Raw genomic sequence first — 24,627 nt, 5'->3', positions numbered from 1 at the left:
CCGGGAGCGAGCGAGGAGAGCAGGGCGGAGCAGGTCCCCCCGTGAGGACGGGCCAAGCTGGACGCAGGGCAGGGGCGCGGGCATGCACGGCGGAGCAGGTCCCCCCGTGAGGACGGGCCAAGCTGGACGCAGGGCAGGGGCGCGGGCATGCACGGCGGAGCAGGTCCCCCCGTGAGGACGGGCCAAGCTGGACGCAGGGCAGGGGCGCGGGCATGCACGGCGGAGCAGGTCCCCCCGTGAGGACGGGCCAAGCTGGACGCAGGGCAGGGGCGCGGGCATGCACGGCGGAGCAGGTCCCCCCGTGAGGACGGGGCCAAGCTGTGTGGACTTGACCCCTCGTCCCAAGCAGAGGCAGCATGGGCGAACGTGGAAAGTTCCAGGAGTGAGGCCATGTGTGTCCCTGGTGCAGAGTGGGTGGGCCGCCCACGGTTGTAGTCTAGGCCTCTTACTTAAAAAGCATTTTATTTTAAAGATTCTTTTTTAAGTCAGATATACAGAGAGGGGGAGAGACAAAAATCTTTCATCTGATTCACTCTCCAAGAGGCTGCAATGGCTGGAGCTATGCTGATGCAAAGCCAGGAGCCAGGAGCTTCTCCCGCGTCTCTGACATGGGTGCAGGGTCTCAAGGCTTTGGGCAATCCTCAACTGCCTTCCCAGGCCACAGGCAGGGAGCTGGATGGGAAGTGGGGTCCCAGGGGTTAGAACTGGCGCCCATATGGGATCCAGGCCTGTGCAAGAAGACTTTAGCCACTAGGCCACCGCGCCAGGCCCTTAAAACGCATTTTAAGCGCAGGCCCCCACAGGCCATAAGCAATGGACTGGTCCATTCAGAAGTAAGAGGGAGAGAGATTGCCACGTGGAGTCCTGAGGGATGGAGCAGGGAGACAGAGAGGCCCAACAGTGCCAGCTGCGCCTCAGCTGCCCAAGGCCACGCCAGCCCCCTGCGCGGGCAGTGACGGGTCTCCTTGCAGGTCCTGGCCCAGCCCTGCCCGAGGTGGGAGGTCGGCAGCCAGGCGGGGCCAGCCGTGAACCGGAGCTGGGGGTGGCTCGGCCAGCGCGGCCCGGGCCTGGCAGCACCGGCTGGACACGGCCCGGCTCGGCCTGGACACGGCCCGGCTCGGCCTGGCAGCACCGGCTGGACACGGCCCGGCTCGGCCTGGACACGGCCCGGCTCGGCCTGGACACGGCCTGGCTCGGCCTGGCAGCACCGGCTGGAGGCGGCCTGGGGTCGCCCTGGACACGGCCCGGCTCGGCCTGGCAGCACCGGCTGGACGCGGCCTGGGGTCGCCCTGGACACGGCCCGGCTCGGCCTGGCAGCACCGGCTGGACACGGCCCGGCTCGGCCTGGCAGCACCGGCTGGACACGGCCCGGCTCGGCCTGGCAGCACCGGCTGGACACGGCCCGGCTCGGCCTGGCAGCACCGGCTGGACACGGCCCGGCTCGGCCTGGACACGCCCCGGTGCGGGGACCGCCGGCCAATCGGCGCCCTCTCCGGCTCGCTGCGCGCCCCTGGTAGGCTCCCGCGCCCGTCCGTCAGACGCGCGGCGCCGCGGCCGGGCAGGTCTGGCCAATCAGCGCCCGCCTCGGGCGTCTCCCCTCTCGCGGTAGGCTCCTGCGCCCGTCCGTCAGCTGGGTCGGGGGCGGCGGCCGGGCGGGCGCCGAGTTCCGGACGCGCGGCGACCGCGGGGTGAGTGTGGCGGCTCACCGGGCCGGGGCGCGGGGCCGGGGCGGGCGCGGGGCCCCGGGGAGGCCGCGGGGCCGGGGCGGGCGCGGGGCCCCGGGGAGGCCGCGCTGCCCGCCGGCCGGGAAGGGGCCGGCCCCGGGGGTGTCTCCGCCGCGCGGAGCCGGAAGCGCCAAGTCGGAGCGGGGCGGGCGCCGGAAAGTTCGCGAACTCCCGGGCGCCCGCGGGGCGGCGGGGGGACCCGAGGCAGAGCCCGGGCCGGGCCGGGCCGCAGGGGGCGTGTGTCCGGCTGGCCCCGGCTCGGGTCCAGCGGTCCTGCAGCCCCGCTGCTGGGGGTGCTGAGGGAGCCCCAGGCCCAGAGCGCGCACTTGGGGTCGGCCAAGGGCAGCGTGGGGTCCGGTGGCTGCGTCCTCCCCTCGTCCCGCATGGGCGCCGGTTCTAATCCCGGCTGCTCCACTTCCCGTGCAGCTCCCTGCCGGCTCGTGGCATGGCTGGGGGGGGAGTGGAGCAGCCGGGATCTGAACCATCGCTCCTGTGGGACGCTGGTGCTGCGGCTGAGGCTTAGTCCGTCATGCCGTGGCACTGGCCCCCAGCCGTTCTCAGTTGATAGTCCTGGCTTGGGAAAGGGCCTTTCCTGGGTGTGTGCTTGCCTAGCCCGTGGCCCCGGCGTGCCCTCCCAGCTGGACCTGAGCTGGGCTGTGCCATCAGCATGCCCCCTGGGGCTCCGTGCAAGTGGGCTCGTGCGTGGGCGCCCAGGGGCCAGCTTCCTGCGCGGGGTCAGGATGGGCTCAGCCACGGAAACTGTGGTGGAAACCCAGGCTTCGACCGGGACATGGGATTGAGGGCTCCTGGTGGTGGCCTGCCTGGGCAGCTGGGGGGGCTGGGTGGGGCAACTGGCCTTGTCCTTGCCCCTGCCCTTGGCTATCTTCCGCTCCACTCAGGCTGCTGTGTCGAAGCGCCATGCTCTCGCCCACTTGGGCCTGTACCCTCTGCGTGGCTGCTAGCCACGGTGAGGCCTCCTCTCCCCGACTCCTGGGGCCTGGCTTCTGTGTTTGCTGCTTGTTTTTTAGAAATTTATTTTTATTGCAAAGGTAGGTTTGCAGGGGGAAGGAGAGAGAGATTACATCCACTGGTTCATTCACCAAGTAGCTATGATGGCTGGAACTGAGCCGATCCGAAGCCAGGAACCAGGAGCTGCTTCCGGGTCTCCCACGCGGGTGCAGGAGCCAAGGCCTGGGCTATCTATCCTCTATTGCTTTCCCAGGCCACAGGCAGGGAGCTGGATGGGAAGTGGGGCTGCTAGGACAGGTCTGCCTGTGTGGGATGGTGTTTGCAGGCGGTGGATCAGCCTGTGAAACTGCTCCACTGACCCCGGCCTTGGCCGTTTCTGCATGCATGGACTGCTGTGCAGGACGTGGCACCCATCCCCGGGGCAGGGTGTTGGCGTGCTCTGAGTTCCAGGGTTGTTTTTACTTGAAAGATGTAGAGGGAGAGATTGGAACTTGATTGCCTGGTTCACTCCCCAAGGCTGCACCAGCTGGGGCTGTGCCAGGCCGGGGCTTCCCTCCCGTCGCCCACGCGCGTGCAGCAGCCCAAGAACCTGGACCAGCCTCTGCTGCTTTTCTAGCGGGCAGTTGGATGCAAAGTGGAGCGCTGGGACTTGAACTGGTGCCCACACAGGGTGCTGGCTCCACAGGCCTGTGAAGTGGGTGTCCCATTGGGACAGGTGTAGGGCGTGGTCAGGGAGCAGAGAGCTGCCCAAGGCAACTCCACCTCAGCCCTGCTGCGTGGCCAGCTGTCTCTCACACACACTCGCATGGTACGACACAGCCCTGCTGCATGGCCAGCTCTCTCTCACACACATACACACACACGGCACAGCCCTGCCACGTGACCAGACACACACCCCGTGGCCTGGAGGGTGTGCTAGGATCTGTTCCAGGTTGGATGGCTGATGACCTTTGACCTGGTATGGTCCAGGGTGGGGCCAGCAGGCCATGGGGCCACGCACTGGTGTCCACATGTGATCAAGGGTCCTTTCTCCTCCACCATGCCTTGTGTGGTTTCAGAGAGCGGCTCGGTGCGGCCCCTGCCCTGGCGTGGAGGACTTGAAGGCTGCAGGGTGGTTTCGGTTGGCACAGTGTCAGCCGAGCAGCCTGGAGTCATCATGGTGGTTTGCATTAAAGAACTAGGAACGCAGATGGGATTAGATGTAGTATTCAACTCAAGCACTTGAGGACCTGCGGAGCCGACAGGGTGTTGGTGGGACTCAGGCCTGCCACGGCATGCTGTGAGGCTGTCACCTTCCCTGGCTGGCGCTGTGGACACCAGAACACCCTGAGATCAGAGAGATACACAGCCCTGCTTTGTGGCCAGGACGGACACACACACACACACACGCACACACACACGCTCACACGCTGCGTGGCCAGGACAGACACACACACACACACACACAGCCCTGCTGCGTGGCCAGGACAGACAGACACACACACACACACACACACACACACACACACACACCCTGCTGCGTGGCCAGGACAGACAGACAGACACACACACACACACACACACGCACGCTGCGTGGCCAGGACAGACACACACACACACAGCCCTGCTGCGTGGTGTTTCTTCTCAAGGACAGGCCCGTCTCAGGTGTCAGCGCCCGTGGGGTGTTACCAGGACGGTCCTTGTGCCGTGAGCTCTGAGGAGTGGGGTGGCTGGGCAGGTCGGAGTCAGATCCGCCTGCTGCTGGCTGCTCGCGCGGGCTTGGCGTCGGGCTCTGCTGACAGCGGAGCGGGAACCAAGCTGATTTAACTGTGACCCTTGCTCCCTGTGACACCTGGCAGTGTGACCGGCCCCCTGTAGCGTCGGGTCAGCTTGGAGCCCTCCAGGACAGCCCTGCCTCTGGACGGCCGCTGCTGCCGTCCTGGCCTTGAGCACACCTGCTGGCAATGACTTTCTGAGGTACCAGGTGAAGCTGCCAGAGGCCAGTGGACACCAGGAGTGAGGGACTGGGTGTCAGGATGGGCCTGGCCACCCGCCAGTGCCCCAGGCACTGTTGGCCCTTTAAATGTCTTCAGGATTGGCACACTGGACGTCACTCTGTGGGAAGCCCCGGCTGGCTGTGCAGGGTGGGCACCAAGGGGCGGCTGGCGTGGTGTGGGAGGTGGTGTCGGCGGGGTTGGCGGGCGAGCCATGCGAGGGAGGGCCTCGGGTGTGTCCCACTGCCTGGGCTGCCTGTGAGGGGCACGCAGGCCCTGCTGCTGCATTTGGGCTGCCGTCTCTCCATCCTGACTGCCAGAGAGTGTGGCCCCAGGGTTGCAGGGGCCTGGGCCCTGGCAGGAGAGCAGGGGCTGCCCCTTCGTTGGCCCTCCCGAGCTGTGAGGAGACCTGTGCCCAAGGCTCTGGCACCTTCCTGGGCTCTGCCCTGGTGGGAGATCTCAGGAACCCAGCCCTTCCCGCTGGACCCTCCTTGAGGGTGGCAAGGCCCCTCCCAGGTCACCTGCCTGCTCCTGGGGCATGGCCATGTGCCGTGGCTGGTCCCCTGGGTGAAGGCAGCCTGGGCCTTCAAGCTGCAGGGGGGTGCTGGGCCCGGTCCTGCAGGACGGGGACAGGTGCCCGGGGCCAGCTACGGAGCCGCTCAGCCCGTGTCTCCTGCCCAAGCTCCGTCCTGGGTCTCGGGCTGCTGTCTGCAGGTCAGGGAAGTGGCCTGGTCCTGACGTGCCCGGCATGCCCGGCAGGCCTGGTCTGACTCTACTTCAGCCAGAGCTTGGGGTGCTGAGGCTGCGGAAGCGGGCAGTGTCCTTCCCTCCCCCAGCCCTGCCCACTTGTCCGCTGGTCCCCCACAGGGAGGAAGATTGGGATAATTGATCTGTCTCCAATCCCAACTTTCCCAAAAACAGAAGAGCTGGACACGAGAGGTCCAGGTGAAGCCCTCGGAGGTGCCCGGCAGGTGGTAACTGAGGGCAACTGCTTTCTGTAGCATGGGCCTCGAGGCTACTCAGTCCGGAACAAGCTTCCAGGGGTCATGAGGAAGGCAGACGGGGGGCACTGACCCCAGCTGTTAGCTGGAGGTGGCCAGTGCCCAAGCCGGGGCATGTGCTGGCAGACGGTGCCCGGGTGGCCCCAGCTGGTTTCTGAGACCCCGAGTGTTCCTGGGCACGGCATGTCGCGTGCCTGGCCCTCTCGGTGGCTGCTGCTGTAGGGCCCGCTGCACTGCCTTCCCACGAGGGGCCCCCGAGGCGCCATGACACGTGCTGTGTTCTTCCTCAGGGGTTCCTGGTGCACGGGGGTCCCAGCTCCCATGGCTGCAGCCAGCGTGACGCCCCCCGACTCCCTGGAAGTGCTGCAGCCGGGCTACTCCACGAGCCTCCTGGGCACCAAGTTGGAGGCCAAGTACCTGTGCTCGGCCTGCGGGAACGTGCTGCGGCGGCCCTTCCAGGCCCAGTGCGGCCACCGCTACTGCTCCTTCTGCCTCAGCGGCATCCTCAGGTGCGGCGGGCGCCGGGTGAGGCAGCGCGCAGCGTGCCCTGAGCGCCCGCGCTGTCTGGGGGCCCTGTGGGTGCAGGCCGAGCATGCTGGTTCCCCGGGCGGGTCTCACCGGGGCTGCTTCTGTCCCCCACCAGCTCCGGGCCCCAGAACTGTGCCGCCTGTGTCCGTGAAGGCATCTATGAGGAAGGCGTTTCTGTCTTAGAAAGCGCTTCAGTAAGTCGGATCACTGCCTGAGGGGGGCGCGAGCCAAGCGGGCAGGCCAGGCCGGCGGAACCCTCCCTCCAGGGCCACCAGGACGGGGTGCACTGGGGGGCTGCGTGCTGCAAGCTGGGCAAGGCCTCACCTGAGGGCTGTGGGCTCCTCAGGCTTTTCCAGATAACGCTGCCCGCAGAGAAGTGGAGAGCCTGCCGGCCATCTGTCCCAACGACGGGTGCACCTGGAGGGGCACCCTGAAAGAGTACGAGGTGAGGGTGGGCCTCCCTCGCGGCCTGGCGTCCGGGTGGTGGCTGTGTGTCCCGGGGCCGGGGCCTGACTCCTCTGCTCCAGGGACCAGGTCTTGGCCCTGGATGAGGTGGGTGTGGTGAGGGCCTCGTGCCCAGGGGAGCCCTCCCTGCCCTGGGCACAGGCTGGCCTGGCCATGTGTGACGTCGGGGTTTGGGTCCTGTCTCTTGTTCTTGGGGGCTGTGCATCAGGTTCTGCTGGCCTTATAGGACCTGTGACCCCACAGGGGCTTCTGGGGCAGAGACGGCTCAGCACCTGATGCCCGTGGCCTTTGTCGGGGCTGGGCTGGGGACTCCACTGTGTCCCCTGTACTCTTAGGCACCTGGCAACAGGGCCTGAGTGCCAAGGCTGTGCTAGAGACCATCTGGAGGGTCCACCCCTCTGCCAGTCAACTGCGTGGCATGGGGGTTTACCGCAGGTAGCACTGGTCGTGAGCCCAGAGTGGAGGTGGCATGTGTCCGCTGGCACTGCTGCATAGCTCTGTGGTCCCACCCTGGCCACTGACATGCTGAGCTGTGCAGGGCCGGCCCTGGGGGATCGGCCCCCTGCGCTCCGGGGGTCACGTTCCTGGAGCAGACAGTGGCCGTGGAGGCATTGCTAGGAGTGCCCCCCAGCTGCCCCAGAGCTGCTGCAGCCCCGGCTTCTTTGCTGCACTCCACCTGGGAGGTGGGCCGGCCTGAGTGGCAGGCTGTTACCTGTCCTCCGGGCCAAGCTGCCTGGGCTCTCGGGCTCTGGGTTTTGGCTTCTGCCCATGGGCAATCTTGGCTGGACTTCAGTGAGCAGGGTGGGGGTCGGGGGTTGCTTGCCCTCTCCCTCCTCCCTGGTGACACCAGCCTGTGCTCGGGGCACTGTTCCATAGGGAGTGCCCTGAGGCCCAGGCTGCCCACGCACATGCCCGTGGCAGCGTCACCCACGCCGTACTGCCGGTTGTTGTCTGTGGAGGGCACACGCTGGGCTCAGGATCTGACCTGGGAGGCTGGGAAGCAGTGGCCCTGTCTGTTGAGGGGATCCTGGGGGCCTTGGGGGTCAGGAGGGTGGGAGGAGTGTCCCCAGCTCTGCCTGCAGCCCCCTGGTGCTGGGGTGGTGGCTGTGGCTTCCGCCGAGGGCCTGGGCCAGTGGGCACCGGCTGCGGCCCTGCGTGGCCCTGCAGGCATGCTGTTCGGAAAGTCCCTGGCTGTGCCCGGGAGACTGGAAAGCCCCTGCCAGGAGGGGCAGCGTGGGGGAGGCGGCTGCCTGGGAGCTGGCTGACAGCCCGGAGCCAGGCCTCGGGCGGAGGGGGCCTGCACCAGGCGTGCGCCAGGCATGCCTGGGGACCCTTCCCGAGGACACGGCCTCACTGCCCTGGCAATCTGAGCTCTGGGGAAGTGGGTAGTGACACGGCCCTGTGAGAACTTGGCCAGCAGGCCCTGTGGGGAGGCGAGGGCTGGCACCCACATGCCTGGGGTGTTATGGGGGCTGCTGCAGGGCACCATCCGGGAGACTTGGGACCCCAAGTGAGAGGTGGGGGCTTTCTAAGGAAAGATTCATTTGAAAGGCAGAGCACGAGACAGGGCTCACCATGGGCTGTTTGACTCCGCGGTGGCTGCCACAGCCCGGTGAGGCTGGGCCATACAGGATCCAGGCCCTTCCTCGGGTATCCACACGCCCGGGCCGTGGTCCACTGCTTCTCCAGGAGCGTGGGAGGGCGGGGGTGAGAACAGCCAGCGCTCGGCTGCGGGCGGAGTCTGAGGCCACAGCCTGACCCGCTGGGCTGCTGCGCTGGGCGGCTGGGGAGTGCCCACAGAGAGCCAGCTTCCACCGCTGGCATCAGGAGTGTGGCTTCGTACTGTCCTGCTGTGCGGCAGGCGATTCAGCCCCCCGGCTGTGCACGCGTACCCCCTGCCCTCTGTGGGCCGGGTTACTCACCCCTCAGACTGCCCTCCCTCGGGGTCTGCTGGAGTGTGGGGGCCGTGAGACACCATGGCTTCTGAGACGAGAGTGGGTGGCCACATGAGCCACGCAGAGCCCGGCCAACACCGGCCACGGGGGCTCTTAATCCTGCGGGTGCTGGCAGTGCTGACCGGGGACAAGGTGTCAGCTTCTAGCTGAGCCCCGGACCCTCGTGGGGTGGGGCTGCCCGGCTGTCCTGAAGGCCGCTCCTGCTCTGGGCCTCCACGCACCTGCTTGCGTGAGCTGTGGGTTCCCAGCTGTGCCTGGCGTGGTGTGCCCTGGGGTGTCTCAGAGCTGGGCGTGGGGGGTGGGAGGGCAAGGTCGGGGGAGAGTGGGGGTGCCAGGCGAGGCGTCTGTGGGGGCAGTTTCAGGGAAGAAGATGATGAGGTTCTGGATACGGGGGTGTCGGCTGTCCTGGGGTGCAGGGGTGAATTCTCGGGGTCTCTTTCCCAGAGTCTGGGAGCAGCGTTCTGGCCTACAGTGCAAGAGCTCTCTCCCCCTGCCCAGCCTTGCAAATAAATCTTTGCTTTTTAAATGTTTTTGTGTATAAGTTTTGCTGCCTTTTTTTTTTTTTTTTGAGATTTACTTATTTGGGCCAGTCCGAAGCCAGGAGCCCCATCCAGGTCTGCCTTCCCAGGCCACGAGCAGGGACCTGCACGGGAAGTGGGGCAGCTGGGCTCAAGGCGGTGGCTTAACTCGGTGCAGCACACACCAGCCCCTTTCTGGAGAAGGTAGAAGGCTGGTGTGAGAGCGAGCTGCTCCCCTCTGGCTGCTGCTAAGGGCCTGGGAAGAAGCACCAGGCCACAGGGACCTTCCACCCGCGTGGGAATCCCGCTGCAGCTGCTGGCACGGGGTCTCTTCCCCCTCTGTCCTCTCAGTCTTTCAAATGAGTGAAAACCTGTCAACTCGGGTGGCTGTCGTGCCAGCAGGCTGAGTCGGCACCGAGGAAGCCACATCCCGTCTGCTGCGCGCTTTTGCTTGTGCGGCCTGCAGGAGAGGCTTCAGTGGGCTCCGAGCCGTGGCCCGGCTTGCCCTGCACATTGAGGGTGCCTGGGGCGTGAACCAGCAGGTGGGACCGTCTGTTAGCCTTCCTTTCAAATAAGTAAGGGCAAGTGAGAAGCCAGCCACAGCCCTCGGACTGCCCGTCCCTGGGCTGCAGGCAGAGTCCCGCAGAGCCCTGCTGCGGCCCAGGGCTGGCCTGTGCGCCCACACTGCCTCCCGCACCCCTCCTCGGGCGACCCTGGCTCTGCCCGCTCTCCTGTGGTGTGTCTGACCCAGGGGTGCAGCCCCCCTGGGCGGGCACGGGGAGGCATCCAGTGGCTCTGAGCCCTTCCCTGTGGGCCCCTCTGACATCTCCCGTGTTAGCAGAGCTGCCACGAGGGACAATGCCTGTTCCAGCTGACCGAGTGCCCCGCCTGCAAAGGCCTGGTCCGCCGCTGCGAGAAGGAGCGCCACGCCCAGCACGAGTGCCCCGAGCGGAGCCTGAGCTGCCGGCACTGCCAGGCCCCCTGTGGCCGGGCCGACACGGAGGTGCGCAGGGTGGGCGGAAGGCCAGGAGTGGGCCTGGCTGTGGCCAGAGCTCCCTTGGGGTGCCTTGGGTGGCTTTCCCATGGCATCAGCAGGGAGCTGGATCAGAGGTGTCCACATGGAATGCCGAGGTCACGGCCACTGCGTGACCCACTGTGGTGCAGAGTGCCCACGCCACAGTGTGTGTCATTCTCACATCTGAAATTTAATATTGGAATGAGTGGATTTTAAAAAAGATTTCATGTAGGCCAGGTGCGGTAGCCTAGTAGCTAAAGTCCTCACCTTGAATGTGCCAGGATCCCATATGGGCGCCAGTTCTAATCCCAGCTGCTCCACTTCCCATCCAGCTCCCTGCTTGTGTCCTGGGAAAGCAGTCGAGGATGGCCCAAAGCCTTGGGCCGCGTGGGTGACCTAGAAGAGGCTCCTGGCTCCTGGCTTCGGGTCGGCTCAGCTCTGGCCATTGTAGCCACTTGGGGAGTGAACCAGTGGATGGAACATCTTTCTCTCGGTCTCTACATTTCTCTGTAAAGCTGACTTTCCAATAAAAATAAGTGAATGTTTAAAAAGATTTAATGTATCTTAAGGACAAATTTATAGAGGGGAGGAGAGCGATCTTCCATCCACTGATTCACTCCGCAAGTAGTCACAGCAGCTGAGACTGAGCCGATTCAAAGTCAGGAGCTCCATCCGGCTGTCCTGCATGGGTGCAGGGTCCCAGGTTCTTGGGCCATCCTTCACTGCTTTCCCAGGCCTTCAGCAGGGAGCTGCGTGGCAAGTGGAGCAGCCGGGACTTGAACTGCTGCCCGTGTGGGGCACCCTGGACTGGGGACTGGCAGTCAGGGTGTTCATGGCTCTCCCGGGAGGACTGGGTTGAGCCCCTGTTCTGGCTCCAGCTCGAGCTTCCGGCTAGTGCGAGCTGTGTGTGCAGCAGGCGATGCTGCCCTGGGGAGAGCTGGGTGGGTTCAGCCTGGGGAGCTCTGGCCCAGCTCGGCTGTGGCTGTGGGCAGGAGAGGAGCGCCATCCTGCGTGTGCCTCGTGGCACTGTCTCTGGACTCTGGGCCTCAGTCGTCCCCACTGCTCTTGCCCTCTTGCCCACGTGCTCGTCCTAGGTGTTGGGTGCGGCATGGTGGCACTGTGTGCCCCTGGCTTTCAGCACCCTGCCCAGGGTCTCGGCTCGCCCTCTCACAGCCTTGGACTGGGTTCTGTTTCCTAGAAGCTGCAGGGCAGCTGGGGCAGCGTACACACAGTGGGCTCAACTTTTGCCTGTGGTGCCAGCAGCAGACACGCGCACCAGCTTGAGTCCTGGCTGCCCACTTCCCTGCCGGCCTCTCCTTTGTGTTGGGGAGGCAGCAGAAGGTGGCACAGGAACTCGGAGCCCTGCCTGCCCTGCCTGCCCTGCCTGCCCTGCTAGGGGAGACCTGGAGGGAGGCCCACGTCCCAGCCGTGACGGCCACTGGAGAGTGAACCAGGAGGTGGGGGCGCTCTGTGTCTCCTTAGAACCGTCCTGTGCTGTCTCCAGGCGCTGGCAGGAGCAGCGGGGTGCACACTGGCGTCCGTATGGGATGCAGGCGTCTTCACCTGAGGTGTCGGGGTGCTGGGTTGTGCAGTGTGACCCCCCACTCTGACTCCTGACCCTGAGAGGTGGCGATGTGGTCAGCACTGGGATGCCTCCCTTCTAGTGGGAGCCCCGACTGCTCCTGGTCATCAAGGCCGTCTGGGGGATGAACTGGGGGCCCGGGGGCTGTCCCTCACTCTGCTTAAGGGAACCTGTGAGAAGGGGCCGTCCCTGGGCTGCGGGTGGGCCTGCAGGGTCCTGCCAAGAGCTGGCTGCTGCTGCAGGTGGGTGGAGGGTGTCCCAGGAGCACTATGTCCTGCCTCATGCCATGCTGCTTGTCTGACAGGCACACCATGCCATCTGCCCCAAGTTCCCCCTGACCTGTGAGGGCTGCGGCAAGAAGAAGATCCCCCGTGATAAGGTGCGCTGTCTGGGCATCTCAGCAGACTCGGGACCCTCGTCCTGGCAGTGGGGCAGGCGTCCATCCTATCAGTGGGGCAGGCGTCCGCCCGACTCTGGCTGGGCCCTTGTCCTAGCAGTGGGGCAGGCATCCACGCGGCTCTGCCTGGGCCCTGGGCGGGCTCCGGTGGGGGGGGTCAATCCAAGGGCCCCTGCCTGAGGTGGTACATGGGTTTGCAGGGTGGCTTGGGCAGGGCGTGGCTGGCTCTCACGTCAGCACTGCTTCCAGTTACAGGAGCACGCCAAGACGTGTGGCAAGTGCCGGGTCCCTTGCAGGTTCCACGCCATCGGCTGTCATGAGGTGGTGAGCGCAGGGCCCAGAGGTGGGGTCCGATGTGCTGGCCTGGATGCATCTGCCTTCACCCAGCTCTCTTCCCTGGCTGCCCCCCTCCAAGCTCCCATCGCACCCACCCTCCTCAGCCATCAGGTGTCTAAGACCCCTGGCTCTTGCCGCCCCGTCTCTGAGAATGCCTTCACGTGGGCATAGCAGCAGGTTGCTGGTGACACCTGTCAGCTGGTACACCCTCACTTGGGCCAGGGCAGGGCCTCTGGCGGCTTCCAGTAAGGGGCTCACAGCTCTGCCTTTCAGGGTGCCCAGGCTGAGGGCCTCCTGCAGGCCCCACGTTAACATAGAACTGGGGTTGGTGCCTCTGTGTGGGTTTGGGGGGCCCCACTTGACACTCTGGGGTCCTAGCATGTGCTAGGCTCTGCTCCTGGGTGTCTGGCAGCACGGCTGTTTGGGGGTGTGGTTTGCTTTTTAACTTACAATCCTGAAACAGGAACGTAACCAGGTTTGTGTTCTGTGTGCAAGTTTGGAAATGGCTCATTCGCAGCATCAGCTCTTGGTGGGGCTCTTGGTGCCTGCTGCCACCCTGTGCCCTGAGGCGGCCGTGCCCTTGATGCCTGCTGCCACCCTGTGCCCTGAGGCGGCCGTGCCCTTGGTGCCTGCTGCCACCCTGTGCCCTGAGGCGGCCGTGCCCTTGATGCCTGCTGCCACCCTGTGCCCTGAGGCGGCCGTGCCCTTGATGCCTGCTGCCACCCTGTGCCCTGAGGCGGCCGTGCCCTTGGTGCCTGCTGCCACCCTGTGCCCTGAGGCGGCCGTGCCCTTGATGCCTGCTGCCACCCTGTGCCCCGAGGCGGCCGTGCCCTTGGTGCCTGCTGCCACCCTGTGCCCCGAGGCGGCCGTGCCCTTGGTGCCTGCTGCCACCCTGTGCCCCGAGGCGGCCGTGCCCTTGGTGCCTGCTGCCACCCTGTGCCCTGAGGCGGCCGTGCCCTTGGTGCCTGCTGCCACCCTGTGCCCCGAGGCGGCCGTGCCCTTGGTGCCTGCTGCCACCCTGTGCCCTGAGGCGGCCGTGCGGAGGTGTTCAGCTTGCGACAGGGCCGGCGTCACTGGGCCAGGGACAGGCTTGCTCTCCTTTCCATTGGAAATACTTTCAGAATGTATTTTATTTATTTGAAAGGCAGAAAGCTGCTGGTTCATTCCCCAAGTGGCTGCAGGGAGCCAGGCACGGCCGTCCTCAGGCAGGTTCCCGGGCCATGAGCAGGGAGCTAGAGCAAAGGTGGAGCAGCTGGGGCTTGAACTGGCGCCCATGTGGGCTGCGGCACTTGCAGGCAGAGGTGCTCCTGTTGAGCCACCACCCCAGCCCCTCCTTTTCATTTTTGTTTATTTATTTTTGCCATTTCTTTTTATTTTATTTTTAATTTTGAAGGATGCACGCCCATGTGGGTCTCTACTTCCTCTTTTTTTTTTCAGATTTACTTATTTTTATTGCAAAGTCAAATATATAGATAGAGGAGGAGAAACAGAGAGGAAGATCTTCCATCCAATGATTCACTCCCCAAGTGAGCGCAATGGTCAGAGCTGCGCCGATCCGAAGCCAGGAGCCAAGAGCTCCTCCAGGTCTCCCACACGGGTGCAGGGTCCCAAAGCTTTGGGCTGTCTTCGACTGCTTTCCCAGGCCACAGGCAGGGAGCTGGGTGGGAAGTGGAGCAGCTGGGATTAGAACTGGCGCCCATATGGGATCCTGGTGCGTTCAAGGAAAGGACTTTAGCTGCTAGGCCACTGCACCAGGCCCCTCCCTCTTTGTTTTTAATGAAGTGTGTCTTAAGTGACTCAGGTGACAGCATTGCTGCAGCTGAGGACGAATGTGCCGGTGGGCCTGAGGGCCGGGGCAGGTGGGGCCTGTGCCCTGAGCCCTCCGCGTGTTCCAGGTGGAACTGGAGAAGCAGCAGGAGCACGAGGCCCAGCGGCTGCGGGAGCACCTGGCCCTGCTGCTGGCCTCGGTGCTGGACGCCAAGCCCCTGCTGCGGGACTGCTGCCCGGAGGAGCCCGAGCTCCTGCAGAGGTGCCAGGCGCTCGAGAGCAAGACGGCCACCTTCGAGAACATCGTCTGTGTCCTCAACCGGGAGGTGGAGAGGGTGGCCATGACCGCCGAGGCCTGTGGCCGACAGCACCAGCTGGACCAGGACAGGATTGAAGCCCTGAGCAATAAGGTGTGAGCCTGCTGCGGGAGCTGCCCCGTGCTCGGAGCCGGCTGCAGCCCACGCCCCTCCCCTCCTGCGTGTACCCAAGGCCCTGGCTCAGGGAGGTCACAGCGACCAGCAGGGGAGAGGGGAGGGGCAGGTGCAGGGCGAGCGAGGGTGTCGGGGTGTGCGCCCCACGCCGGCCCGTGCGTCGTGACGGTTGGGGCTCACAGGTGCAGCAGCTGGAGCGGAGCCTGGGCCTCAAGGATCTGGCCCTGGCCGACCTGCAGCAGAAGGTCCTGGAGATGGAGGCATCGACCCACGACGGAGTCCTCATCTGGAAGATCTCAGACTTCGCCAGGAAGCGCCAGGAGGCCGTGGCTGGCCGCACGCCCGCCATCTTCTCCCCAGGTGCTGTGTTTTGAGCCCTCGTGGAGCGGTCCCGGGGACAGGACAGGAGGGACGTCTGAGCTCCTGTCCCTGCGGGTGGGAGTCGTGCCGCCTGTCTGCTCCCAGGACAGCACTAGTTGTTGGCATACAGTCCTTCCCTGGTGACGAGGCTGGGCATAGGCAGAGGGCCCCGGGTGGGCGTGGGAGGAGCACGGTCAGGACAAGCAAGACCGTGCTGGTGCTGCGTCTCAGCCACAGGAGCCGCAGGGCTGCTGCTCGTGCTCCCACCCGGGGCCCTTGATGCTGTCCAGGGAGGCCGTGAGCTTCGTCCCCCGCGCTTGTCCACACGCCTTGCCATGGGCCGGGCAGCAGGACGGCGCTTGTGTGACCTGGGGGAAAGCTGGCACTCAGCACCCAGGCTGTGGGCGGCGGGCCCTGGGGGGGGTCCTAAGCCAGTCTTCCCTGTCCTTTCTGGGCTTGCCCTGGAGGGTTGGGCAGGGGACACCCAGGCTGGACCTCACTGGCCGTGGACACGTGGCTCTGCTAGGATGCCCCTCGTGTCTGGTTCAGCATGCGGGGCTTGGGCTGAGCCAGGCAGGTGCCCCCAACTCCCAGCCAGCTTGGTGGTTCACTGTAGATGACTCAGCCCACAGCAGTACTGCTTGTCCTCAGGGGACGGGTCGCCTCATTAGCAGCCGGGTCACGGGGTGAGGTGGCCAGCCCCAGCACGGGGTAGTGCCTGCCTCCCCGCAGTGCCACGCCCGCGGCTCACCGTGCCCGTGCTGCCCCAGCCTTCTACACCAGCAGATACGGCTACAAAATGTGCTTGCGCATCTACCTGAACGGCGACGGGACCGGACGGGGCACACACCTCTCGCTGTTCTTCGTGGTGATGCGGGGCCCCCATGATGCCCTCCTGCGTTGGCCCTTCAACCAGAAGGTGGGCGCTGACCCAGTGCCGGTACCCGGCCCAGGGCCACAGGCCCCCAGAGTGTCAGAGGGGAGCCCTTTTGGTGGAGTTCACATCCCGGTTGACTCGGCCTGGGCTGGAGGGGAGCCAGCACTGGGGGAAGCAGGGTGGGAACTGCACAGGCACCCTGGGGCCTCGTCCCGTGAGTTGCTCGGGGTCCCGGGTGACAGCCAGCACTTGAGGCCTCCTCCAGCGACGGCCACGGCCCAGGCAGGAAGGCCGGCCTCAGCTGCCGGCTGCTGTTTAAGCTGATGGAGTGGAGTGCAGGGCAGGGAGGGCTCTTCTTTGGTTTATTCCCAGATGGCTGCCAGAGCTGCTTCCGCGTCCCCCACGCGGGCACTGAGGCTCACGGCTTTCCCACTGCTTCCCCGGCCATGAGCAGGGACAGGTGTGAGGGGGAGCCACAGCCTGAGCCGGCGCCCATGTGGGCTCCCGGTGCCGCTGGCTTGGCCCGCAGCCCTGCAGGAAGGCCAGCTCTCTGTACTGTCCTGGCCAGGCAGCGCTGGCCTCTGCCCGGCCCTGCCCTGCTGTTCAGGGCATTTGGGGAGTGAGCCAGTGACTGTAAGATCTCTCCCTGTCCCTCCCCTTCTAACTGCCATTCAAATTAAAACTTTGGTTTTTTTTAAAGATTTATTTTATTTTTATTGGAAAGGCGGAGAGACAGAGAGGAGAGACAGAGAGGAAGATCTTCTGTCTGATGATTCACTGCCCAAGTGAGCACAACGGTCGATGCTATGCCCGTCTGAAGCCAGGAGCCTCTTCTGGGTCTCCCACGCGGGTGCAGGTTCCCAAAGGCTGTCCTCAACTGCTTTCCCGGGCCACAGGCAGGGAGCTGGATGGGAAGCAGGGCTGCCAGGATTAGAACTGGTGCCCATATGGGATCCCAGGCGTGCAAGGCGAGGACCTTAACCACTTGCGCCACCGCGCCGGCCCCCAAATGAAAAATGAACAAATGAATCTCAAACAAAAAGCTGTGAGACATGTACGTGAGGGCCTGTGTTGTGGCTATCACGTAGAGCTGTCCCTGCCGTGATGGCATCCCGCCCGGCAGAGGGCACCCAGCTCTCAGTGGAGACATGGTGGGGGGGAGCAGGGAGATGGTCCAGTCGCAGTCCGGGCCCAGGTGTCCACAACAGCCAGGAACTCCGGGCACGCTCGGACCTGACTGCTGGGGGCCCAGGGCTTGGGTCTCATCTGCTGCCCCTCGGTGCCTCAGGGAGCAGCAGGTGGCCCCTGTGCTGACCACGCACGCCTGCTGCAACAGGCTGCCATGCTGGGCTGAGTGGAGGTGGGTGTTCCCATTTCGGGCAGAGAGCAGCGGGCACAAGGTGCGCTGACCCCGAGGGCCCGGACCTGTGCCGGGCGTGGTGCTGCCCCGTCCCGGGCCCGCGCTGGGCCTGTGCTGACCTGTCCCGCCCTCTGCAGGTGACCCTGATGCTGCTTGACCACAACAACCGGGAGCACGTGATCGACGCCTTCCGGCCAGACGTAACATCTTCGTCCTTCCAGAGACCCGTCAGCGACATGAACATTGCCAGCGGCTGCCCGCTCTTCTGCCCCGTCTCCAAGATGGAGGCCAAGAACTCGTACGTGCGTGATGACGCCATCTTCATCAAGGCCATCGTGGACCTGACAGGCCTCTAGGTGCCTCCCGCGGGAGGCCAGGCAGCTGGGCGGGCGTGCTGCAGCACGAGCGAGCAGGGCGAGCGGGCCGGGCGGCCAGGGAGGGCCTCGGCCCAGGGCCGCGCACGGCGTCCCTCGGCAGCCGATGCGGTGGGACTAGCTGAGGGTCCCCCAGCACCCCAGGAAGACGCCCAGAGGAGAGCGAGGCTTCCAAGCAGCAGGAAGGGGTGCTGTGTGCCCCGAGACCCGGGCCCCAGAGCCGAGAAGCCAGGAGCCGCCCCTGGGGAGCAGGTGCTTGGAGCCAGGCCGGCGTCTGGGGGAGTCTGTCCACAGGGCCCAGCAGGCGGGCTGGCTGTGGGCGGTCAGTAAACCGTGAATGTCTGAGCCTTCCTCCGGGCCTCCTGGTTTCCTTCCTAAGTGCTCAGAGCAGCTGGGGCTGTGCCATGAAGCCAGGAGCCTGGGTCGCAGTCTTGGTCCCCTTGAGGGGGAGGCAGGAAGCCGAGCTGGGGCTCGCACCCAGGAACAACAGGTGCCAGGCTGCCCTGAGGGCTCTGTGGGCGTCTGTGTCTTCAGTGGGACTGCACAGTGGCACACGTTGGCCTCGATGGCTGCAGGGGAGGCTGGCCATGGACCCGAGCCAGCGCTGGGGCGTGTGCCGAGCGAGGGGCGGGGCCATGTGTGGCCTCTGCGTCCTGGCCTTGGTGGGCTGTGCTGGTGGGGGGCTGCTCGGGAGGGGGGGTGCCAGGGAAGCCCCCGGCAGCTTTGTGGGGCCCCATCTGGCAGGGAGGGGCATGGGTGGGCGGTGCCCGCCCCCAGGTGTGCCTGTGCAGGCCACGGGCATCCCAGCTGCTCGCCTGCCCGCCTTGGTGTTTGACCTTACCGTGTGGGATGCCCTCAGGCCCTCCAGCGGTGCAGCTTCTCAGACGCACACCTGAGCATCAGCATGCCACGAGGGCACCAGTTCAATTCCCGGCCACTCCACTTCCCATTCAGCTCCCTGCTGTCGCCCAGGTCCTTGGGCCCTGCTCCGTGTGGGAGACCAGAAGTTCCTGCCCCTGGCTTTGGCCCAGCCATGCTGCTGTGTGATCCTGTGAGGAGTGAACCAGCAGGTGGAAGATCTCTTGTAACTAAACACATCACAGTGGGGCCCAGCGCTGGCCTAGTGGCTTGAGCCAACAGGATGGCATACAGGCACTGGTTCATATGCTGGCTGCCCCTCTTCCCATCCAGCTCCCTGCTTGTGGCCTGGGAAAGCAGTGGAGGACGGCCCAAAGCCTGGGGACCCTGAGCCTGCGTGGGAGACCCAATAAAAGCTGGCTTCAAATAAGTTCAGCTCCAGCTGTTGTGGCCAGTTGGGGAGCGAATCAGCAGTCAGATCTGTGTAAATCTGCCTTTCCAATAAAAGTAAATCTTTAAATCCAGAAGAACCACAGTGGGCACTTACACATTCATATGCCTGTTTTATGGGCAGGAGACACTGAAAGGCCAGTGTCGTCAGCGGCCAGTGCAGGGCCAGAGCCCGGCCGCCCCCGGAGTGGCCGGGACCCCCTGCAGTCGGCGGGGAGTGGCCGGCTGCGGGCATCTTGGGGCAGTGTCAGGATGCACTTTTATTTTTTCTGATTGTTTTTTTTTCACTTGAGGGAGAGGAGAGATCCGTTTGCTGGTTCTCCCCCTCCCTAGGTGGTGCTCCACCCCGTGGGTGCAGGGGCGCAGTGCTGGGCTGTCCTCTGCTGCCTTTGTGGGGCATCTGCAGGAACCTGCCAAGTAGGAGCAGCTGGGGTCTGAACTGGTGCCCACATGGGCTGCTGGCAGCTGATGGTCCAGGGGGAGCGTTTGGGGCTCCCTGTGAGCGTGGGGATCAGGGCAGGGCTGGCTCTGCCCGCTCTTGCAGCCATTAGCTTCAGGCCTGATTGCTGGCAGAGAACACGCTGTCTGAGCCTGTCACTGGCGTGCCCGAGCGACTGCACGTGGGCATCCAAGGATAGGCCCTGTGGGCAGGGCTCACGTGGGAGGCCTGGCGTGCAGTGCTGTGGGCACAGCCCACCCTGCGCCATGGCTGCTGTGACTCAGCACGGAGACTATGATCCCCACCCCTCCTGGGTCGGCACAGGATGGGCACGGGTCAGTCAGCAGCCCTGGGCTCCTCCCCTTCAGCCTGGCCCTGCACAGGGCACCCAGCTCCTCCAGGCCACCACCCCTCCAGCTGGGGTCAGTGCTGCTGGCCACACCCCCAGGCCTTCTCCATGCGTGCCTACCGGTGGTGCCCTCAGTGTTTGTACCAAGGGCCACGAGGGAGCCCACCTGTGGGCAGGAAGCACTGGACAGCTGGCCTCAGATGCCAAGAGTTGCCCCCACCTCCCCAGGGACCCCAGGCTCTGCCCATGCCCTGCCCCTCCCCCACCCCCAGGTCAGGACGCTGTGTGACGGGCACACCTGGCGCACCTGGGTGCCCTGCCCAGGCAGAGGGCGGGGCCAACCCCTCCTGCAGACAGACAGCAGTGGCTATGACAGCAGTTTATTCAGTGTTCCGAAGCAGCCGCCTGTGGCCCCAGCGGGCACCAGGGCGTGGCCCACAAGCAACTATCCTGAGTGGCCGGGTGCAGGGCCACGGGCGCCCGCAGCCCGGAAGGAGGGGCGCCCGCCGAGCGAGTGTTGTGAAGGGTGTGTATGTGGGGGTCCGGCTGCCCCCCGAGCATCGCTGCTCCAGCAAGGCCTCGCCTCCCCACCCCCCACCTCAGCGCCTGTGGCTGCCGAACCAGGAGAAGAAGGGCCGGGGGCGCAGGCGCGGGGCGGCCTGGAGGAGGCGCACGGCGCGCGGGGACCGCCAGGCCTTGATGGTGGCGTCGTCGCTGGCCGTGAGCAGCAGCTCCTGCTCGCGGGGGCTGAAGACCACCGAGTTGACCACATCCTCGTGCCGCAGCTTGGCCAGGCAGATGTTGTAATGCCGGTCCCAGATGTAGCCGTGCCGGTCCTCAGCCCCGCTGCGGGATGGGGTGGGCAGGACAGGGTCGGTCTGGCTGGAAAGTCGCTCCTCCAGGCCCCTGGCTCACTGCACAGGCCCCGCTAGTCCCCACCCCTACCCCATGCCCCCCTGCCCCTACACCTGCTGGGCCCCACCCCCTGACCCTACACCTGCCGGGCCCCGCCCCCTGCCCCCACCCCCTGCCAGGCCCCGCCCCGTGCCCCCTACACCTGCGGGGCCCCATCCCCTGACCCAACACCTGCCGGGCCCCTAGCCCCCTCCCTTACACCTGCCGGGCCCCGCGCCCCGCCCCACACCTGTCCGCCCCACCCGCACCCCTGCACCTGGCCACGAAGTCGCGGCTGACATCGAGGAAGATGAAGAAGCACTCGTCGTTGGGCGTGTAGGCGCGGTGTGCCCGCAGCGCCCGCTTCACCTCGCGCATGGTCTTGAGGTCGAACACCAGCAGGTCGATCTCCTCGGCGATGGGCGGCGGCTGCATGGGGTCGGCCACCACGGCGCCGCGCGGCCAGGCCCGGCTGTTGACGTACAGGTACCTGCGGAGGGCGGCTGCTCAGCACCGCACCGCCAAGAGCCCCGCCGCCCCCGCCCCGCCGGGGCCCACCGGTGGTCGGGGGACAGGCCCATGCCGATGATGTGGCCGTGCACGTCGATGACGTGGTCCAGCGCGTCGAAGAAGGCTTCCGAGCCGTGGCCCTCGCCCAGCACGGGCCCGGCCGTGGTCATCTGGTGCGGCAGGATCTGCTTGATGCCTGCGGGAGGCCTGCGTGAGCCCGCCTGTGGCTCGCCCCAGGCTCCCCTGGCCAGCCGGGACCGGCCGCCCTGAACCCCAGGAGCCCCACACGCTTCACATGTGACCAGGCTGTGTCCCGGAGCCAAGGGGTGACCCCACCTGCTTGTGGGTCCTGCCAGAACCCCAGGGTCTCTGGGACTGCGGGAACCTGAGCCAGGCCCGGCCCCTGCATGCCCAGCCACCGCACGTGCCAGGACCTGCCATGTCCCAGGCCCCACCCCACGTGCCAGACCCCGCCATGTCCCACCCCATGTGCCAGACCCCGCCATGTGCCAGGCCCCACCCCATGTTTCAGGCTCCTCCCCTACATGCCCAGGCCCCTCCACGTGCCCCGCCCAGCCCCGCCCAGCCCGTTACCGATCTGGTGGGGCGAGTAGGTGAGACAGCCGGTGGTGAAGATGAGGTACTTGGTGCGGGCGTCGGCGGCCCCCGGCTCAGGCGGCTTGGTGTGGCCCTGGGCCAGCAGCTCGGCCACCCTGGTCTCCAGCACGCGCTCCGACAGCGGCGCCTGGGTGTCCAGCGCACCGTTCAGCAGCCGCCGTGGGCCCCGAGGGCGGACAGGCCCAGGCGCCCGGCTCGTGCCCTCCTCATCGCTGTCACCATCAGCGCCCAGGTCGAAGACGCGGGAGGGGCCGGCGGCGGGGCCGGCGTCCAGCAGCAGGTCCGGGCTGTCGAAGCGGCCACAGTCGGCCACCATCACTGTGCGGATGGTGCTGGCGTTCAGGTTCTGAATCTTGAAGAGGCGCTTGACAACATTGACGTTCTCCGACTCCACATCCTGGGGGTGGCGGCCGGTGGGCAGGGGCAGCGGGTGGCTGGCAGTGCGCCCTGCCCTCCTCTGCCCTGCCCTCCCCCCCCCCCCCCCGTGCCCTGCCCTCCCTCCCCCCCCCCGTGCCCTGCCCTCCCTCCCCACCCCCCGTGCCCTCCCTCCCGCCCTCCCCTGCCCACACCTGGAAGGCATTGTTAAGCCACAGCACAGAGCAGGAGGTGATGTCCCCGATGCGGTGCAGGTTCCCCGAGATGAGGCACGTCTCAGTGAGCCAGCAGCCGAACACGTCGTAGGGTTTGTTGCGCACCCGGGACAGCAGGGCGAAGGTGTCTGTGGGGAGGCCACGCCTGGTTGGGCACCCCAGACGGTTGGGTGCTGCGGACCGGCAGGCACACGGGTGCCCACACTCACCTAGGCTGATGACGGCAATCTCCCCGGAGGAGGAGTTGTGCGGCCCCAGGAACACGCCGGAGGCCAGCAGCAGCGAGTCGTCGCGATTGAACTGGGAGAACTGCGTGTAGCTCCAGTTGTACGGTCGCATGTCCGCGCTGTGCAGCAGTGAGATGGCCAGGCCATTGCTCCAGATCTGGGGGCAAAGGCGGGCAGGTGGGCGGGTGGGCCAGGGCAGTGGGAGGCATGTCCCTACGCCAGAGCTGCAGGGGGGCACAGGTGCCCCCCCCACATGCTTGGGGAGGCACTTGGGTCATCACTCCTGCACACACTGCACACCTGCTCCCCTCCAGCCCCACACACACTGCACACACCTGCTCCCCTCCAGCCCCACACACACTGCACACACCTGCTCCCCTCCAGCCCCACACACTGCACACACCTGCTCCCCTCCAGCCCCACACACTGCACACACCTGCTCCCCTCCAGCCCCACACACACTGCACACACCTGCTCCCCTCCAGCCCCACACACACTGCACACCTGCTCCCCTCCAGCCCCACACACACTGCACACACCTGCTCCCCTCCAGCCCCACACACACTGCACACACCTGCTCCCCTCCAGGCCCGCACACACTGCACACACCTGCTCCCCTCCAGCCCCGCACACACTGCACACACCTGCTCCCCTCCAGCCCCACACACACTGCACACACCTGCTCCCCTCCAGCCCCACACACTGCACACACCTGCTCCCCTCCAGCCCCACACACACTGCACACACCTGCTCCCCTCCAGCCCCACACACACTGCACACACCTGCTCCCCTCCAGCCCCACACACACTGCACACACCTGCTCCCCTCCAGCCCCACACACACTGCACACACCTGCTCCCCTCCAGCCCCACACACTGCACACACCTGCTCCCCTCCAGCCCCACACACACTGCACACCTGCTCCCCTCCAGCCCCACACACACTGCACACACCTGCTCCCCTCCAGCCCCACACACACTGCACACCTGCTCCCCTCCAGCCCCGCACACACTGCACACACCTGCTCCCCTCCAGCCCCACACACACTGCACACCTGCTCCCCTCCAGCCCCACACACACTGCACACACCTGCTCCCCTCCAGCCCCACACACACTGCACACACCTGCTCCCCTCCAGGCCCGCACACACTGCACACACCTGCTCCCCTCCAGCCCCACACACACTGCACACACCTGCTCCCCTCCAGCCCCACACACACTGCACACCTGCTCCCCTCCAGCCCCACACACTGCACACACCTGCTCCCCTCCAGCCCCACACACACTGCACACACCTGCTCCCCTCCAGGCCCGCCCACACTGCACACACCTGCTCCCCTCCAGCCCCACACACTGCACACACCTGCTCCCCTCCAGGCCCGCCCACCTTCACCGTGCAGTCCTTGGAGCAGGACGCGAAGCGGCCTCCGGAGTGCGCGAAGCTGAGGTGCAGGACCTGGTCCGTGTGCGCCGTGAGCGTCTGCACTTCCACGCAGGGCACCGCGTCGTAGAGCCGCCGGAACTCGTCGTACCACGACGTGGCCGCTGCGCGCAGGCCGGGTCAGACGGCCGCCCTGCCCGCCCTGCCCGCCCGCCGCCCGCGGGGCGCGCACCTGGGTGCCGGGGCACGTCGCGGGCCACCTGGAAGTAGCGGTAGAACTGCTCCCGCCACAGGAACTCGTCGCGGGCCACGGCGCGCCACTGGCGGCACACGAGGCCGGCGGCCAGCACGTCGGCGGGGCCCAGGCTCAGGAAGATGTGGTAGAGCAGGCTGTCGGGGAGCAGGGGCGCGCCGCCGTCCGCCATGGCGGCATGCTGCCGCGAGCCCGGCCCGGCCCTGGCCCCGAGACTGACCCCGTCCGCTCCCCGACCCCGCACGGACCCCGCACCGACCCCGCACCGGACCCGTCCGCTCCCCGACCCTGACCCGGCCCCGTCCGGCCGCTCCCTCCGCGCCCGCGTCTCTATGGTCCGGTCCGCCAGGCCCGACGCCTCGAGCCCCGAGCCATCGATGGCGCGCGGCGCCCGGAGGCTGGGCTTCTCGGGGTCTGCGCATGCGC

At 66.2% G+C, this 24,627-nt stretch overlaps 2 protein-coding genes across 9 annotated transcripts; one reads left to right on the top strand and one right to left on the bottom strand.

The window, feature by feature from the left end:
- Window positions 1-5,226: 5,226 nt before the first annotated feature.
- Window positions 5,227-17,983, top strand: TRAF2 (TNF receptor associated factor 2). Of its 6 annotated transcripts, none has more exons than XM_040962756.1 (10): window positions 5,227-6,197; window positions 6,311-6,389; window positions 6,542-6,640; window positions 9,975-10,136; window positions 12,035-12,109; window positions 12,377-12,451; window positions 14,359-14,640; window positions 14,844-15,021; window positions 15,792-15,940; window positions 17,396-17,983. In XM_040962756.1, the coding sequence occupies exons 1-10, from the start codon at window positions 5,932-5,934 to the stop codon at window positions 17,612-17,614; spliced, it is 1,584 nt and encodes a 527-aa protein (XP_040818690.1). In that variant the 5' UTR covers window positions 5,227-5,931; the 3' UTR covers window positions 17,615-17,983. The 6 variants fall into 6 exon arrangements, with proteins under 6 accessions (XP_040818690.1, XP_040818693.1, XP_040818692.1 ...); XM_040962759.1 differs by having other exon boundaries at window positions 5,229-6,176; window positions 10,005-10,136; XM_040962758.1 differs by having other exon boundaries at window positions 5,229-6,176; window positions 12,383-12,451.
- Window positions 17,984-20,092: 2,109 nt separating this feature from the next.
- On the bottom strand, window positions 20,093-24,521 carry FBXW5 (F-box and WD repeat domain containing 5). Of its 3 annotated transcripts, XM_040963430.1 has the most exons (9): window positions 24,495-24,521; window positions 24,181-24,404; window positions 23,955-24,112; window positions 22,550-22,724; window positions 22,320-22,468; window positions 21,727-22,147; window positions 21,181-21,328; window positions 20,900-21,112; window positions 20,093-20,574 (listed from the first exon to the last, which is right to left on the bottom strand). In XM_040963430.1, the coding sequence occupies exons 2-9, from the start codon at window positions 24,371-24,373 to the stop codon at window positions 20,328-20,330; spliced, it is 1,704 nt and encodes a 567-aa protein (XP_040819364.1). In that variant the 5' UTR covers window positions 24,374-24,404; window positions 24,495-24,521; the 3' UTR covers window positions 20,093-20,327. The 3 variants fall into 3 exon arrangements, with proteins under 3 accessions (XP_040819364.1, XP_040819362.1, XP_040819365.1); XM_040963428.1 differs by lacking the exon at window positions 24,495-24,521 and having other exon boundaries at window positions 24,181-24,425; XM_040963431.1 differs by lacking the exon at window positions 24,495-24,521 and having other exon boundaries at window positions 24,209-24,246.
- Between the last annotated feature and the right edge of the window lie 106 nt (window positions 24,522-24,627).

This window comes from Ochotona curzoniae, unplaced genomic scaffold (genome assembly GCF_017591425.1).
Source record: "Ochotona curzoniae isolate NIBS_2020 unplaced genomic scaffold, NIBS_Ocur_1.0 scaffold_3208, whole genome shotgun sequence".
In the NCBI taxonomy this organism is placed as follows: domain Eukaryota; kingdom Metazoa; phylum Chordata; class Mammalia; order Lagomorpha; family Ochotonidae; genus Ochotona; species Ochotona curzoniae.
Note: the sequence above shows the minus strand (reverse complement) of the source record. Positions and strands in the feature narration are given on the sequence as shown.